Source organism: Monodon monoceros, unplaced genomic scaffold, assembly GCF_005190385.1.
Source record: "Monodon monoceros isolate NGI ecotype Baffin Bay Population unplaced genomic scaffold, NGI_Narwhal_1 Super_Scaffold_21, whole genome shotgun sequence".
In the NCBI taxonomy this organism is placed as follows: Eukaryota; Metazoa; Chordata; class Mammalia; order Artiodactyla; family Monodontidae; genus Monodon; species Monodon monoceros.
In genome coordinates, this window is record NW_021703778.1 from 82,051,767 (window position 1) to 82,070,225 (window position 18,459).

The 18,459-nt window shown below is 36.9% G+C and overlaps 1 protein-coding gene across 3 annotated transcripts in view; it reads right to left on the reverse strand.

The window, feature by feature from the left end:
- Positions 1-18,459, reverse strand: part of USP8 (ubiquitin specific peptidase 8) — a 99,489-nt gene that overhangs the window by 15,214 nt on the left and 65,816 nt on the right. For all 3 annotated transcript variants that reach the window (XM_029239764.1, XM_029239766.1, XM_029239765.1), the window contains 6 exons: positions 18,370-18,412; positions 16,104-16,248; positions 11,551-11,713; positions 8,111-8,255; positions 7,589-7,809; positions 3,622-4,206 (listed from right to left, as the gene is read on the reverse strand). In XM_029239764.1, coding sequence (XP_029095597.1) covers positions 3,622-4,206; positions 7,589-7,809; positions 8,111-8,255; positions 11,551-11,713; positions 16,104-16,248; positions 18,370-18,412 — 1,302 coding nt within the window. The remainder of the gene's footprint in view (positions 1-3,621; positions 4,207-7,588; positions 7,810-8,110; positions 8,256-11,550; positions 11,714-16,103; positions 16,249-18,369; positions 18,413-18,459) is intronic.

The window sequence follows — 18,459 nt, forward strand, 5'->3', positions numbered from 1 at the left end:
ACCAATGGCATTTTCCACAGAACTAGAACAAATAATCTAAAATGTTTACAGAAACACAGAAGACCCCAAATAGCCAAAGCAATCTTAGGAAAGAACAGAACTGGAGGAATCATGCTCCCTGACTTCAACTACAAACCTACAGTCATCAAACCAGTATGGTACTGGCACAAAAACAGCCACACAGATCAATGGAACAGAACAGAGAGGCCAGAAATGAACCCACACTTATATGGTCAAATTAATCTATGACAAGGGAGGAAGAATATACAATGGGGAAAAGATTACCTCTTCAATAAATGGTGTTGTTGATGGATCAGGTCTTTGAGATACATAAGGAAGCAAGTAATTTTTTTCCACACTTCTTTTTATTGGACGAAATAATTCAAAGTATGTATGCATTATAAAGTTCAGCATTCAAAGAGCACTGACATTTTATTAATATTAAAAATAAGCCAGGAGTTCCCTGGTGGTCCAATGGTCAGGACTCCACGCTTTCACTGCAGTGGCCCCGGGTGCAATCCCTGGTCGGGGAACTAAGATCCCGAAAGCTGTGTGAAGCAGCCCCCCAAAAAACAAAAACAAAACCAACCAAACAAACAAAAAAAACAAGAGAGAAGATGTAAAACAAAAAAAAGAAACCCAAAAAACAAAACAAAAATGGTGTTGGAAAAACTGGACAGCTACATGAGAAGAATCAAACTAGACTATTCTCCTACAACATGCACAAAAATAAATCAACATGCACAAAAATAAATTCAAGATGGATTAAAGACTTAAATGTAAGACCTGAAACCATAAAACTTCTAGAAGAAAACACAGGCAGAACACTCTTTGACATTGGTCTTAGTAATATTTTTTTGCATATGTCTCCTCAGGCAAAGGAAACAAAAGCAAAAATAAACAAATTCTGACTATATCAAATTAAAAAGCTTTTGCACAGAGAAGGAAACTAACAACAAAATGAAAAGGCCACCTACTGAATGGGAGAAGATACTTGCAAATGATAATATCTGATAAGGGGTTAATATCCAAATTATACAAAGAACTCAGACAGCTCAACATCAAAGAAACAAAAAACCTGATTTAAAAATGGGCAGAGGATCTGAATAGACATTTTTCTGAAGAACACATACAGATGGCCAACAGGCACATGAAAAGATGCTCAACATCACCAGTCATCAGGGAAATGCAAATCAAAACCACAATGAGATATTACCTCACACCTGTCAAAATGGCTATTATCAAAAAGACCACAAATAACAAGTATTGGCGAGAACGTGGAGAAAAAGGAGCCTTACTACAACACTGTTGGTGGGAATGTAAATTGGTACAGTCGCTATGAAAAACAGTATGGAGATTCCTTAAAAACTGAAAAATAGAACTACCATATGATCCAGCAATTCCACTCCTGGTTATTTATCCAAAGAAACCAAAAACAGTAATTAGAAAAGATATATGTACCCCTATATTCATTGCAGCATTATTTATAATAGCCAAGATATGGAAGCAACCCAGGTGCCCATTAGTCAGCCATTAAAAAAAAAAAAAGAATGAAATCTTGCCACTTGTGACAACATGGATGGACCTAGAGGGTAGTATGCTAAGTGAAATAAGTCAGCCCCAAAAAGATAAAATATTGTATGATTTCGCTTACATGTAGAATCTAAAAAACAAATGAACAAACATAAAACAGAAACAGTTATAGATACAGAGAACAAACAGGTGGTTGCCATAGGGGAGGACAGTGTGGGGAGGAAAGAAATAGGTGAGGGAGATTAAGAGGTATAAACTTTCAGTTGCAAAATAAATGTCACAGGGATGAAATATATACAGTGTGGGGAATATAGTCAATAGCTATGTATCCTTGTATGGTGACATATCGTAACTAGACTTATTACGGTGATCATTTTGAAATGTATAGAAATACCAAATTGCTATGTTGTGTAACAGGAACTAACGGAGTGTTATAAATCATTTATACTTCAAAAACAAACAAACACATAGGAAAAAAGATCAGATTTGTGGTTATCGGAGGTGGGAGTAGGGGGAACTGGATGAAGGTCGTTGTAAGGTACAAACTTCCAGTTATAAGGTAAGTAAGTACTGGGGATGTAATGTACAACATGACAAATATACTCAACACTGCTGTACGTTACATATGAAAGATGTTAAGAAAGTAAATCCTAAGAGTTCTTATCACACAATTTTTTTTTTTTTTTACTGTTTCTTTAATTTTGTGTCTCTATGAGATGATGGGTGTTCATTAAATTTACTGTGATAATTATTTCATGATGTATGTAAGTCAAATCATTATGCTGTACATCTTAAACTTATACAGTGCTGTATGTCATTAATATCTCAATATAACTAGAAGGAAAAAAATAAAGTAGGATTAAAAAAAACCCAAAACACTTAGTTTAGTGTTCAAAAGGGAAAGGCATTGTTAATTGCATAAGACAACAACAAGAGCAACAAAATAAAACAAAAAGGCAAAAAAGAAGCCCATGAAAAGCATACATGATATTATTAGGTTAAAAAAAAATCTCCAGGGGACTTCCCTGGTGGTCTAGTGGTTAGGATCTGGTGCTTTCACTGCTGTGGCCAGGTTCAATCCCTGGTCTGGGAACTGAGATCCTGAAAGCTGCATGGGGAAGCAAAAAAAAAAAAAAGAAAAAAAAAAATCTCCTCCAAAATTATGAAAATCAATGTTGGGGAATAGCCAAGGGCAGAAAAAGGCAACATTAATGGGGTTATTGCCAAGATTACTGACTAGATGAATCAACAAACAAAATGACATAGACCTGACAAAAAAAATCATTATACACAAAGATAAATGTTGGTTCATTCAGAGGTCACTGATTTTGGACATATTCTAAGCAGAGACAAACTTCATTATATAAATATTTGGCAGCAAATTCCTCCATTCGGAGATCGTATTATATTTCATTCTAGTCTTTTGATGATCATACATCAAGAATAAAAATAAAGAATGTAGAACTTCCCTGGTGGTGCAGTGGTTAAGAATCTGCCTGCCAATGCAAGGGACATGGGTTTAAGCCCTGGTCTGGGAAGATTCCACATGCCGTGGAGCAACTTAGCCCATGCGCCACAACTGCTGAGCCTGTGCTCTAGAGCCCGTGAGCCACAACTACTGAGCCCATGCGCCACAACTACTGAAGCCCTTGCACCTAGAGCCCGTGCTTCGCAACAAGAGAAGCCATCACAATGAGAAGTCCGAGCACTGCAACAAAGAGTAGCCCCTGCTTGCTGCAACTAGAGAAAAGCCCACGCGCAGCAACGAAGACCCAATGCAGCCAAAAATAAATAAATAAATTTAGTAAAAAAAAAAAAAGAAGAACGTAGCTATTTATCTCAGTTATCGAAAATATGTTGCATTTCATAGACACAAAAAGCAACTCCATTCCCAACCAATCAAATAAGAGTAGGTAAGCAAATGTAGGTGGATCAGTACAAATCTATCATCTCCTAAGAAAATTACTTAAAATGCCTGCCCTGTTTATGGAATGCTACTGGTGTCATCTTTTTATATACATTTTATTATTTATTTATATACATTTTATTACACTTAGTTGGCAACTTGTACTGTTTGTTTCTGCTTACCTTGCCTGAACTGGAATCTCCTGCCACAGAGGCATGGGGCACATCTCCCATTGACTTTTTCTGCACTTCTGGGGTTGGACACCTTTTCCCCCTATCTTCCACAGATTTCTTGGCATCAGTAGTTTCATGTTCACTTTTACTTTGTCTTTTTACTCCTGTTATTTCTCTGCCCTTCTTTGCTGAGGTTTCTTTATCTTCTTTCTTGGCCTGTTCACTTTCTTTCTTTTCCATTTGTTCTTTTGCTTTTTGTTGCTTCTCTGTGATTTCACTTTCTTCAGCTTCTTGTTTCTTTCTGTCTTTTTGTTCTTCTTCTTCTTTCCTCAGTTTCTCTTTCTGCTCCTCTTGCTGCCTTTCTCTAAGTTCTTTTTCTTGTTTGTTTTTCTCCATTAGAAGAGCAGTTTCCGCATGAATACGAGCTTTTTCTTCATCTGTTAACATGGCAGTTGGAAGGGGAAATACCGGTTTTGTGGACCGATCAGGAACAACTTTTCCATTCTGAGGAGACTGTTGCTCATGATCTGTAATTTCAGATTTTATTCTATGATCTTCAGGCAATTTGACTGCCGGTTTTTTAGTACGATCAATCTATATCAACAAAAACAGAGAAAAACATACTTTCGTCAAAATCCAGGAACATAGTAACCTCAGTTCTTGATATCAAGTTGTGACAAAAGAACCATCACTGTGTGGAGACAACATCTACCAAAACATCTACTTGTAAATTATCCAATGTCAAGATTTCTCAGAAGGCACTTGGCACTTACGTCCTCTTGATTCCACACTTTCAATACACTGATATGTTCTGTATATGAAGAGTTCACTCTAAAACATAAAACCCAGACCTGGGCATACCTAATGTTCCATTTCTACATAACCAACTGCCTACTCAATATCTTCATGTGAGTGTCTCACATATACCACAAACCTAAAACAGACAAAAGAGAATTCATGATTTCGCCCCACAAACACATGGGTGTGACCACTATGCAAATAGTTGCTCAAACCAGAAAATTTATTTCTCCACACTGTTACCAGAGTAATCATTTTAAAGCACAAATCCAACCACCTACTTAAAACCTTATTTTAAATAGCCACTCACTGTACTTAGATTACATCTAAAATCCTTGCCATGCCTGTGTGGTCTCACTTCTGCCCATCTCCCCAGTCTTATCTCATACTACTTGTTACACCAGCCATACTTGCCTCCCTCCACTTAATTCCTCAAAGATGCCATGCTCCTTCCCAACTCAGGTCTTCATACTAGCTATTCATCTAGATAATCCCCACCACAACATTAGATCTTGGCTTAAATCTCTCTTCCTTAAACACTTCCCTGATCCCTAAGACTAGCCAAGTCCCCTGATATATGCCCTCATAATACCCTATTCTTTTCCCTCATAGTACTTACTGGGATTCTGATTAAATAACTATCATTGTCTGTTTAAAATCTTTCCTCCCTCTGAGCACATAAGCTCCAGGAGGGTAGAGATTGTGCCTGACACTTAGTAAATAAATGTTGCAGGGCAAATGAATAAAATATTCCATAACAACTTTCATAAGAGATAAGATACTAAAGACAAACTGAGTAATTATCTCAATTTAACAACATACTAACCATACAAAATTGTTAAAAGGGACCCTAACATCATTTCTTGAGAATGAAGTTTACTGAAACAAAAATGAGAATATCTGCCAGTAACAACCTGTGTAGTGTTCTTACAAAATGAACTATGTTTTTCCATTAGAAACACTACCATAGGAAGAAGGAATCATTCCTTTGCTCCTTACTTCTCTTTTTGCCTCTTCACTTAAAATAAAAATGAAACTATTCCCCGCCCCCTTTTCTAAATTTATTTGAGAATGAAGTGGAAGGACCACTATGAGAATGAGGTTAATAAAAGGTGAACAAGAACCAAAATAAATGTTTTCATCCATATTTTGGCAACAATCCATTTTCCACTCATATTAAAGGCATAGCTATGATCTTGTTACTTTCAAGTTTAAAATTCTTTTAAATGCTTTCCTTTCGCCTACAGGATAAAATTCCAAGAGATCCAAGTCTCTCTTGATGACTTCTGTCCACTTTTCCAATCTTATCTACTATCACACTCACCTGTCTCCAACTGAGAGCTGTGCCCAAGCATGTCAAAACTACTCACTGACCCCAGAACATACATGCTTTGTGCCTTCAGTCATACAATTTTCCACTTGTTTCTCAAATCCTATTCAATTCTTAAAACTCAGATAAAAGTACTACCTCCTCCATGAAGACCCCCTGATGATACCCACTCTCAGTCAGAATTTCTCTCCTTGCTGTGGGCTCTAGTGACTATTAAAAACAGTTAGGATATTCTGCATTATGCTGTGGTTGATTTTGTCCATGTCTCTCCTAAACATCAGACAGAATCCATGAATTACCCATATTTGTAAACCTTCATATTTTGTTTCATATAGGAAATCCTCAAAACGCGTTTGATAAATTGTACATATCTCGGAAAGTCACTAAGGGATTAGGGTGCAAATAACATGTTGATTAAGTTGAAAGGAAGTGCAATATCATAAGCTCTTTTTAAAATTTCTTTTTTTTTTTTTTGCGGTATGTGGGCCTCTCACTGTTGTGATCTCTCCCGTTGCAGAGCACAGGCTTCCGATGCGCAGGCTCAGTGGCCATGGCTCACGGGCCTAGCCGCTCCAGGGCATGTGGGATCTTCCCGGACCAGGGCACGAACCCGTGTCCCCTGCATCGGCAGGCAGACTCTCAACCACTGCGCCACCAGGGAAGCCCTTTTTAAAATTTCTTAAATTTCCATTTTAAGAATAATTTATTCAAATACTATTTAGTCTTAAGATTTAATCAGAAATATTAAAAGCAGGCCGTAAAAAATGAAGAAATGAACCACTTCATTTTACAACAAAAAAATGACTAATTTTCTGCTCCACAAACCAGATGTCATCCACTTCAAATGTGAAATACTATTTAAATATACCTGGGGAAAAAAAATTAAAAGTAAATGCTAAAAAATCTTGTTGGAAAACACACAGGAAAGAATCAGTTAACCTTCCTTTAAGTAAAATCTAATGAAGAGAAAGATGCTACAAGTTTTTTATTGTAACATCTTTTTTTAAAAAATAAATTTATTTATTTTATTTTTGGCTGCATTGGGTCTTTGTTGCTGCATGCAGGCTTTCTCTAGTTGCGGTGAGTGGGGACTACTCTTCGTTGCAGTGCGCGGGCTTCTCGTTGTGATGGCTTCTCTTGTTGGGAGCACAGGCTCTCGGCACGTGGGCTTCAGTAGTTGTGGCATGCGGGCTGAGTAGTTGTGGCTCGCAGGCTAAAGAGCACAGGCTCAGCAGTTGTGGTGCACGGGCTTAGCTGCTCCGTGACATGTGGGATCTTCCTGGGCCAGGGCTCGAACCCGTGTCCCCTGCACTGGCAGGCAGATTCTTAATCACTGTGCCACCAGGAAAGCCCCCTATTGTAACATCTTTTATTTAAACTCTTTTAAATAATTATTGATAAAAAATGCCTGTTATTTATGTGTCAAATTCTAAGGAAATGGAACTAAAATACTATTTCAAAACCAAAATATTGACATCACATACCTATCATCTATAAGCCAAATTATTTGGGAAAATACTATGAATTAAATTATAATAAAAAACACCTGAAAGTGTTGTTCAACTTCACTGTGCTAATACTGTCTTTCATTAGTACTGCCTGTACTAAATGGACCCAGCTGGGTTTAAAATCCTTCCAATTAGTTATTCTAATATTGCTGTGGCAGTAAGACAATTACAATGAAAATTTTTTATAGCAAAAAAGGTACCAAAACATATAGATATTTCTCACTATTTTTCTTTCTAAAATACTGAAGGCATATATATGCTAGATACATATTTCTATACTATATATTTAATATAATATTTAAAAAAAGAGACAAAAGTTAAAAGAAAATCAAGAACATACCTGTGGAACATTCTTTATAATAGGCACTGGCTGAATTATGGGTGAAACATCAGATTTAGAAGCAGCAATTGGTTCAACTGGAGTTGATATATTCAGTGGTCCCACACTCTCATCTTGATTGTTTATCAATTCTATGTTTTCATTGACTTCTGTAGGAGGTGTCATCTGGGCAGTAGGTTTAGAAGGAACTGATTCTTCCAGTGAGGGGTAAGTAAAATCCACTAAAATCCCCAAAAGAATAAAAATATTTTTGAAAGAAAAGCAAACCCCATAAACAGTACTTCATATCTCATGCATGTTATATGTGATAGTTAAATGTAAACTAAGAGGTGACAGCCACAACAGCCTTAAAGAATTAATAAACATTAACTTCCAGGATGGGGACATCTTGTATTTTTATGCCTAAAAGCAAACTGCTATCTGACAGGACAAATGCACACACAACCAAAAACATTACCCTGAGAACATAAATAAAGTTTATTTTACCGAAACAATTTTAAACAAAAATTTTCACATACATACATGAGACAGACACCTCTTCATTCTTGCCTCGTGGGGGTGGAGTGACTTTAGCATTTGTTGTATACTGTGGATAACAAAGGAGCCAATTTTCATAGCCTCCTTCTAAAACCAAAGGCTCATTGTGCAGGACAGTTTTACTTTCCCACTATAAAATAAGGAAATAGTATGTTTAACATGGAGGCAGCCTCTTGACAGCTAAAAACACAAGAAAACTGAATATTAAAATTGCTCTTAAAAGATTCATCTTCTAAATGATTAAAAAAAAGAGAGAGCTGAATTCAAAATTCAGCATTAAGTGAAACAAATGGATAGATCAGGTTTTTAAAACCACAAGAGTAATCCATGATCTTAGAAGAAAAATAGGAAAACAACTTAAAATACAATAAAAATCTTATATAACCTCATCACCCAGAGATACCACTTTAACATTTTAGAGTTTATTTTTACAGTTTTCTACATAGACATACTTCTTTTTAAATTTTATTTTTATAAAACAATGAAACTTATGCTGCTTTTCTCTTATACGAACATCTGTTATTAATAAAGAACTGTCTCACCATCTGTAATGAACAAATATTGTATTTTATACAGACATACACACACACACACGCCAAAACTGAATCAATCATTTGAACAATTATTATTTTTCCTATTTAATTATAAACAATGGTGAGATAAAAGCTAAAGATCCTCATACATGTACATACCCAATCAACTCCATTAGGGAAAATCCCCACAAGTGGAGCTGCTAAGCCAAGGGTCATGAACATTTTAAGGCTTTTAATGTATATTGCTAATCTCTGAAATGATCTTTTAAAAATATGTTTGTGTATTCTGTACAATAATTTCCTAGGAGAACTGTTGGCTTACAAGTTTGGTAGATGCCACCAAACTGCCCTTCAAAAAGACAATACCAATTTACACATTTACCAACAGTGTATGAGAATGCCCATTATAAGTCTTTATAATTTTTATCAAACTGGTGGACATAAAGTGGGTTGTTTTATTTATTTATTTATTTATTTTGGCTGTGTTGGATCTTCATTGCTGTGTGCCGGCTTTTCTCTAGTTGCAGCGAGCGGGGGCTACTCTTCATTGTGGTGCACGGGCTTCTCATTGCGGTGGCTTCTCTTGTTGCGGAGCACAGGCTCTAGGTGCGTGGGATTCAGTAGTTGTAGCACGTGGGCTCAGTAGTTGTGGCTCGTGGGCTGTAGAGCACAGGCTCAGTAGTTGTGGCGCATGGGCTTAGTTGCTCTGCGGCATGTGTGATCTTCCCGGACCAGGGCTTGAAACTGTGTCCCCTACATTGGCAGGCAGATTCTTAACCACTGTGCCTCCAGGGAAGCCCAGGTTGTTTTAATTAGTACTTATTTGTGAAGCTGAACATATTTTAATGTTTATTAACCCTTTATAGTCTATCTCATCTTTTGCCCATTTTTCTACAGAATTTGCCATTTTCTTGGTAAACAGTGAATGTACTCTGAATATTAAAGAAAATAGGTCTTTGTCATATTTGTTACAAATATTTTCCCTTAATTGACTTTTTACTTTATTTGTGGTGTTTTTAACACCGTCAAAAATATTAGCCTCTTGGTTCAGGATCAAGGTAATAAAAACACTTATCAGGGGCTTCCCTGGTGGCGCAGTGGTTGAGAATCTGCCTGCTAATGCAGGGGACACGGGTTCGAGCCCTGGTCTGAGAAGATCCCACATGCCGCAGAGCATCTAGGCCCGTGAGCCACAAGTACTGAGCCTGCGCTCCGCAGCAAGAGAGGCTGCGATAGTGAGAGGCCCGCGCACCGCGATGAAGAGTGGCCCCCACTTGCCACAACTAGAGAAAGCCCTCGCACAGAAATGAAGACCCAACACAGCCAAAAATAAATAAATAAATTTAAAAATAAAAAACAAAAAAAAAACTTATCAATGCTTTTTCCTAGTAGTTCATTGTCTGAATCAACATATTTATATCTTTTACCCATTTGGAATCTAGTGTGGTCTAAGAAATAAGGTAGGGATCCCCTTTCTTTTACTTGCTGGCTAGCCAGCTGTCCTCAAACCAGTTATTTCAATCCATCTTTTCCTCACTGATCTGTTATGTCATCTTTATCATACACTAAACTTTCAGGTAACTTTATGAAGCTGCCACTTTTTTAGGTCAAATCCCCTACACACGAACCTTCAAGTTGCGAACTTTCAAAGATATAAATGTGCATTCCATCAAAGTCAGGCATGAGTGAACTTGCATCTTGCCCTCCGTCTCCTATTGCTGACGATTCTTCTGCTCTCCCATCTCCCACCTCCTCTCCCTCCTCCAGTCAGTAACTCTTCTTGCCTGTTCACTCGATGCCAGCCCCTGTATGCCAGCTGTTGTATTATACTACTGTACTTTTCAAGGTACTGTACTGTAAGATTAAAAATGTTTTATTTTTTTGTGTTTGTTTTTTATGTAATACTTGTGTGAAAAGTATTATAAACCTATTACAGTACAGTACTATATAGCCAATTGTATTAGTTGGGTACCTAGGCCAACTTTGTTGGACTTACAAATAAATTGGACTTACGAACACGCTCTTGGAACGGAACTCGTTCGTATGCAGGGGACTTAACTGTAGTTGAATATTGGCAATCTCACATGTTGGCCTATATCTGGGTATATTTCTAGATTCCTTACGTTGAAGCATGATTTGTTTCAAGGCTTTTAAGATTACTCTCCTGGAGGGCAATGTTCCATCAACTGACCCTCCTACCAGCAGACTGAGTTTTATACTTACCCATGCTCACCAGCATTCAGTGCTATTATTGTTTAATAATTTAACAAATTAAACCGAGTATTATTTTTTATCTTTGTTAATTTGATCATGAAAGTGGCATTTACTGTTTCAATCTGCATTTCTCTGATTACTAGTCAAGTTGACATTTTTATGTTTTTGTCACTTGCATATCTTCTTCTGTTCACGTCTATCTGTGTCCACTGCTTATTTCAACATTTTATCTTAAGTAATTTTCTTATTTATTTGCAAAAGCTCTTCAGATTTCAGGTGTTCTAAATCACTGCCATATTTGTTGCAAATATTTTTTTTTGTCTTCTGCCTTCAAATCTGGTATTTTTTTGCACACCTAAGTTTTTATTTTATTAAGTCAAATCTATCAATCTCTTTTTCCTTAGTGGCTTTTTCTTTGCCTTTATGTTTCATAACAAAAAATAACACTTTTTTCCAGACAATTTATGTTTCGGAAAATTCGAATATCCTACTTTATAAAGATCAGTTTATTGTTATTGGGTGAGTCAAAACTGGTCTTTTAAATCTGAATTTTTAAAAAGTCTACAACCAAAGCATGTCGGATCTTCATGTCCTTAAGATAATCAACTAGTCGACATACCTTTCTAACAACCAGAGAAGGCTTGCAATTACAGTAAACTAACAAGGAAACTTGCTAACCTTGAAAAGTGCATCTTTCAGACTCCGCAGAGTTGTTCCAAGTTGTAAATCTTTTGCAGTACTAAACCAGTCAAGAAGTACCACATAATCCACATTCCCTCTCTTCTTCCACGTGTCTTTAGAATCATCTGGGAGGTTTGCTTCAATCCAACTAGCAGTGACTCTGAAATGTATTAACATTTGTATTGGGGCAAAAGTAGATGAGAGGTCCTAACATACTAACATAAGACACTGAGTTTTGTTCTTCAGTCTTTATCATACCATAGCAAACGTTTTTTTTGTTTGTTGTTTTTGTTTTTGCTTTTGGCCATGCTGCGGGGCTTATGGGATTTTAGTCCCCCGAACAGGGATCGAACCAGGGCCCTCATCAGTGACAGCTTGAAGTCCTAACCACTGGACTGCCAGGAAATTTCCCCATACCATAGCAAACTTTAAGACAGCTTCCTTTCTAAGGTCAGACTGTATGTTAAGATAGTATATAGCCTAAAGTGTTTAACACCTTTACCACTGCATAATATTGGAATATATTTTAGTAATTATTAAAGACTGAAATAAATAGACTCAGTTGACCCTTTATGTAAAAAAAAAAAAGGGCCAAAAATGAAAACACAGGAAGTCATCTGAGTATGTCTCAGCCAAATATAAATAAATGGTGGTGGCGGGGGCACGTGGGTAACACTGTTTATATTTCAGTTCTCTTATACCTATAGAGATAATTAATAGTTAACCAAATAACAAAATGCTTATTAACAAACACATACAGCATTTACTATGTGCCAGGTGCTATTCTAAATGTTTTATTCTCATTGACTCTCACTAGATCCTCACTACACTCCTATAAAACAGGCATTATTATCCTCATTTTACAGATGAGGAAACAGGCCCAAAGAGGTTAAGTAACCTACCCAAGGTTACAGTTGCCAAGTGGAGCCAGAATTCAAATTCAGGCAACCTGGCTCACGTCTATGCTCTTAGCTGTTGTGCTGTGCTGCCTTCTACATCATCACCTGTGAACAATACCAACTCTACACTAAAACATGCTGTTCACGTTCTCCTTCACTCACACAAAAGCTTAAGTTCTTACCTAAAGGCCTTCCCATGGCCCGATGCATGGCCCCTCTCTCCAGTCCTATTACTTCAACTTCCTCATCACTAGTTACTAACTTACTCCCCCTTTCTCCACTCCACCCTTGGCTCCCTTGTAATTCCTGGTTTATGCAGGTATGCGCCTGCCTAATTACCTCTGCTCCTACTGTCCCCTCTGTCTGGAACCCTCTTCCCTCAGATAACTGTATCACTCATTTCCCTTATCTCAAGATTAGCTCAGGAATAACTTCTCCATGAAGGCTTCATGGATTAAAAATTTCAATGCTCACCCCAACATACACACTTGACATAACCATCTCCATAGCACTTATCAACAGCAGATACACATTTTAAGATTTATTGCCAGGGCTTCCCTGGTGGCACAGTGGTTCAGAGTCCGCCTGCCGATGCAGGGGACACGAGTTCGTGCCCCGGTCCGGGAAGATCCCACATGCCGCGGAGTGGCTGGGCCCAAGAGCCAGGGCCGCTGAGCCTGCACGTACGGAGCCTGTGCTCCGCAATGGGAGAGGCCACAACAGTGAGAGGCCCGCGTACCGCGAAAAAAAAAAAAGATTTATTGCCTGTCTCACCTATCCCACCTCCCTGTTAAAATAGAAGCTCCATGAAGCAAAAATTTTTGTCTGTTCAATGATTTAGCCCCAGCACTTAGAACCACAGTAACTCAGCCCATAATAAGTGCTCAGTAAATATCTGCTGAATGACGGAATGAATAATACAGATTTGCTCCTCCAGGAAAGGAACTCCATATTATTCCTAGCAAAGCACCTAGGTATTTCAGGTATTTAACTGGTGATATTGGCAAGCTGGGCAGAAACTTGTATTCTAAGTAAAACTAAATGGTTTAACTAATTGAAGGGGAAAAAATCCTGTTCCTATATAATAATGTTGGTTACTGTACCTTCTAGGAAATAAAGAAAAAAAAGAAATATAAAATACTGTTTCATGGGGCTTCCCTGGTGGCGCAGTGGTTGAGAGTCCGCCTGCCGATGCAGGGGACATGGGTTCGTGCCCCTGTCCGGGAGGATCCCACATGCCGCGGAGCGGCTGGGCCCGTGAGCCATGGCCGCTGAGCCTGTGCGTCCGGAGCCTGTGCTCCGCAACGGGAGAGGCCACAACAGTGAGAGGCCCGCGTACTGCAAAAAATAATAAAAAAAAATACTGTTTCGTAATAAGTCTCACTTGATATGTAGAGATTAGAAGGATGCTTGGTCAACAAAGAATGAGAAAAATTTAAACATGATATTCTTAAGGACAATTTCTGACACTACGGATATACTTGCCTAAATCACTCTGTCTAAAAACTCAACATTAGTATTCTGCAGAATACTAGTTTGGGAAACAATAATATCAGTCAGTACTCCCCAAACTTCAGTCTTTCATGTAACCCCTTCACAAGCTGCTGCAACTCTGCTCTACCTTGTCTACTGTGTAACGTTTTAATTATTTAACTGAAAGTGATCCTTTACTTAAATTTGTTTTAACAGGAAAATTTATATTCCTATATACATAGAAAATAGCTTCATATCCAATAAATAAAGGATAATCCTAAAAGTAAATGAAACAGATCAGTAAATTATGCTATGTTCACATAATAGATCACCATATAGCAATGAGAATAAATAAATTACAACTACACACAATAATATACATGACTCATAACATAAGGTTGTGTACAAGAAGCCAGACATAAAAGACTTTAGACTGTATGATTCCGTTTATATAAACTACAAAAACAAATCTATTCTGTTGGTGGTTCCCTTGGGTGGGTGGGGATAAGTGTAGCCACTGACAGGTGGCATAAGAGAGGCTTCCGCAATGATGGTAATGTTCTGTTTCTTGGTCCAGATGCTAGGTAAATGGATGCATTCAGTTTTTGAAAACTGGGCTAAATACTGAGGATACGAGTGATTTTGTGTGTATATTATGCTGTATTAAAATTTTAAACAGACAATGAAAAACTAGTAATATAGTATTCACCATCAGCTAGCTGAAGATACTGTTGCCTACAGTGAGCTCTGAGGCCTGCTCTCTGGTAAGAAAGGGATATTATCAAATACTAAAAAGGAATGCTAGCACCAAATTGAAACTTCTTTTAACTAATTCAGAAGGACTGAAACAGAAATTCAAAGGTAATAATTTTCTTGGTATTTCATCTTTTCATATTTCTTGGCAATTCATCTTCAATCTTCAACCTAAACTCATCTTGAGTTTCACATTAGTCAAATTCTCACATTTTGGGAAACAGTTAATAAAAGTCACCAGCTTTCTGTCAGTAAAAATTAGATCATCAAAGATTAATCATAACTTTCTCTTTTCAAATCCTGGAAATATATTCATACATACTTGATTAGACTATGCACCCTCATCGCATTTTTTTTTCCTTTTAAAATTTTTATTTTATTTAAAAAAAATTTCTTGTCTTTCTTTTTTTAATTTTTTGTTTTCCTTTCTAATCTCATTTTTAAATAGCATACTTACAAAGCACTTTATTCTTCAGGTCGAACATTCATAAGCCTCGGCAATATGCTAAAAACTATGCAAATTTTATTACTTAACTTTAAAAATATATCTTTTTAAGGTTGCTTAAGTTAGTACTGGAATGGACCATAGATTTTAACTAATCCAGTCCCATAAACTAAGACCTAGAGAGGTTATATAATTTTTATAACACTCATAATAGTTGAAAATAGCCCTGGACTGAAGTTTAGCCCTATCGCTATTATGATAGTTTTTAATATACCATATATTCATGCAAGTAACTTTAAATTATTTAATAGGTTAAAGGCCTTCTTATCAAAAAAGAAAGAAAAAGGTATTTTTTTTAGTAAGTCTTACTAACGCCAGGCACTGTGTTATCTGTGTGCATAAATAAAATTTGTCATTTAAACTTCTCAAAACTTCTGAGATAGGTACTATCATTATTCCCATTTCACAGATGGAAACATGGGCTTAGAGAGGTTAGGCCATTAGCTAGAAGTAATGTAGCTAATGAGAGATGGAGTTATAATATATAGTCTAAATATAGTCTGATTTTAGAGCCTGTATTTTTTCTTAATCACTTAGCTATCCTGCTTCTTCTTCGAAAAAGTATTTGTGTAATCTTTTACCACAGATAATAGTATGGGGAATTTCAAAATAGGAAGCAATTCAAATAAAAAATAGCAGGAGAAATTAGTCAACAAACACCTGGGGAAAGAGGACACACAAGGGAGTTTCATTTCTCTTCTAATAAGACTCCAAATGCCACAGATAAGAAAAAACAGCCAAACTGGAATGTCCTTTACAGTACCCTTCAGAAAGGGTAAGGTGTGCCACTAAGGAGTAAAGAATGAAAAGGTCCACAGGAAAAGAAAAGACTACTTTTATCACATTTAGCTTGGATGATAAGTAGTAATATTTACTACTGTCCACAGTTTACCATTTTATCTAAATATACAGCGACCCACCCTGGACTGATGGCTTCTTCAGGAACACTGAGAGAATTTGAAATATGGGAATCCAGATAATCCTGCATTCTTCGAGCATCCATTATAATCAAGCTGATGTTTTTATCCATCCTCATTGTGTAAAGCTCCTTTGCTGTGATTGCTCCTTGGAATCGAGAGAGACAATATAAGTGACAAGAAACATCTAGTTCCGTGTGCTATTATATCACTAAATACAGGACAAGCATAGCTTTTCCTAGAAGTGTCATATACTTGCTATTCTGTCATATCATTTATTACCTTTTAAACTAATTTTAAATACAATTTATGTTTTTGACATTTATCAAAAAACTAGTTCAATGCTTTGTTTATAAAGACTTAAATACCAAAACTTGCTGGTGATGTTACAACTACATCTGGTGTGGGCTCTGCTGCTGTATAAAATAAATTAGTATGGGTGTCTCATGAAAATATTCTATTTTAAAAAATCAAGCTATTTGAGAAATGTCAACCAGAAGAAATACCTGTGGTTCAAAAGTTCTTGAAAGGCTCTAAATTCTTTTTTAAAAGTCTCCATGGGGTCTTATGGGGGCTATCTGAAAAACTTATAGGTTTCCTAGAATAATAAGTCAGAAGTTTGTTATCTGTGTTCCACATCTGGGGTTGGTAAACTATGGCCAGTTATTTTCACTGGAACACAGCTACACTCTTTTGTTTACATATTGTCTATGGCTGCTTCCATGAAAGGACAACAGGGCCCCCCAAGCCTAAAATGTTTCATATCTAGCCCTTTAATATTTAGCCAAAATAAATATTCCCTATATTGCTATTTTCCTCTTCTAGGTTCTACCACCTGAAGTGAAAGATTAAAAAGCACTAAAAGGAAGCTTAAATATGGAAAGAACTATTTCAGCAGTAAGCTGTACGAAGAACACAGTCACACCATCTCCTAAGCTAAAATACCCAGTTGCTAATAACCATCTTACTTCCCTTTCTAACCATCAAGATCATTCTGATAACAAAACAATCTAAAGTGGAGAACAAACCACCAAGACATGCAACACCTAAGCTGGGTGAGATACAAAGGAACATGTGGATAAAAACTAATCTTAGGGCTTCCCTGGTGGCACAGTGGTTAAAAATCCGCCTGTCAATGCAGGGGACACGGGTTCGAACCCTGGCCCGGGAAGATCCCACACACCGCGAAGCAACTAAGCCCGTGCGCCATAACTACTGAGCCTGCGCTCTAGAGCCTGCAAGCCACAACTACTGAGCCCACGTGCCACATCTACTGAAGCCCGTGTGCCTAAAGACCCTGCTCCGCAACAACAGAAGCCACCACAATGGGAAGCCCGCACACTGCAACAAAGAGCAGCCCCTGCTCACCGCAACTAGAGAAAGCTGCGCACAGCAACAAAGAACCAAAGCAGCCAAAAATAAATAAATAAAATAAATAAATGTATATATAAAAAAAAAAAACTAAGAATGAATTGATAACAGCTTTTAGGAAGGTACCTTACTACACTCAGTTTTATTTTTTAAATTGTTGTATGGAAACATTTTAAATAGATAATTTTAGTGTTACATACAATTAATGTTTAAATTAAACCTTTTCTGAGAGAGGAAAACTTAGGCAACTGCCTAATAAGTCTTGTTGTTTAGGTCACGTACTTGTTACTGGAGCATCAACACCACCTACGGATAACATCCAAATTACTGGTTTAGATTTTTTTTGAGGGGAGTGAAAAAGCCTTTAAATATTTAAGTTTTCCACTTAAAAGTCATAAGTACTAACAGCTACTTATATGAAGTTTACTGTGTTCTAAGAGTGTCACATATATTAACTCAGTCAATTCTCACAATAACACTATGAAATAGATGCGATTATTATTCCCACCTTACAGATGGTGAAACTAAATTAGAAAGGTGAAGTAATAAGCTCAAGATGACATGCAAACTCAGAGGAGCCTGTATTCAAACCTAGGAAGTCTGACTTCTGAGAGTCCATGCTCTTAACCACTATGCTAAACTATATCTTGAAAAAAAGCAATGACAAGTACCAACGGTGGTTTTCATGTTTTCAAATGCATATTGCCATAAATATTCCCCATGACATGTAAATACAGAATATAATACATTTTCAATATTATTGTACAGGTTAGGAAAAATGATAAAGCTCATAAACTAAACACAATGCTAAGAATTTCATTGTGTAAAATCTGAAGCTTATTCTGATTAAGAGATCTCAATAATAGCCTAAAAGAACTCCCTCTTTCTGTGCACTTACCTTTCTCTGTAGTCTCATTTTTTTCACTCTTTTCACCATTTATCTATTTCATAAGAAAAAAAAGTTTCAACTTTAATAGAAACACACATT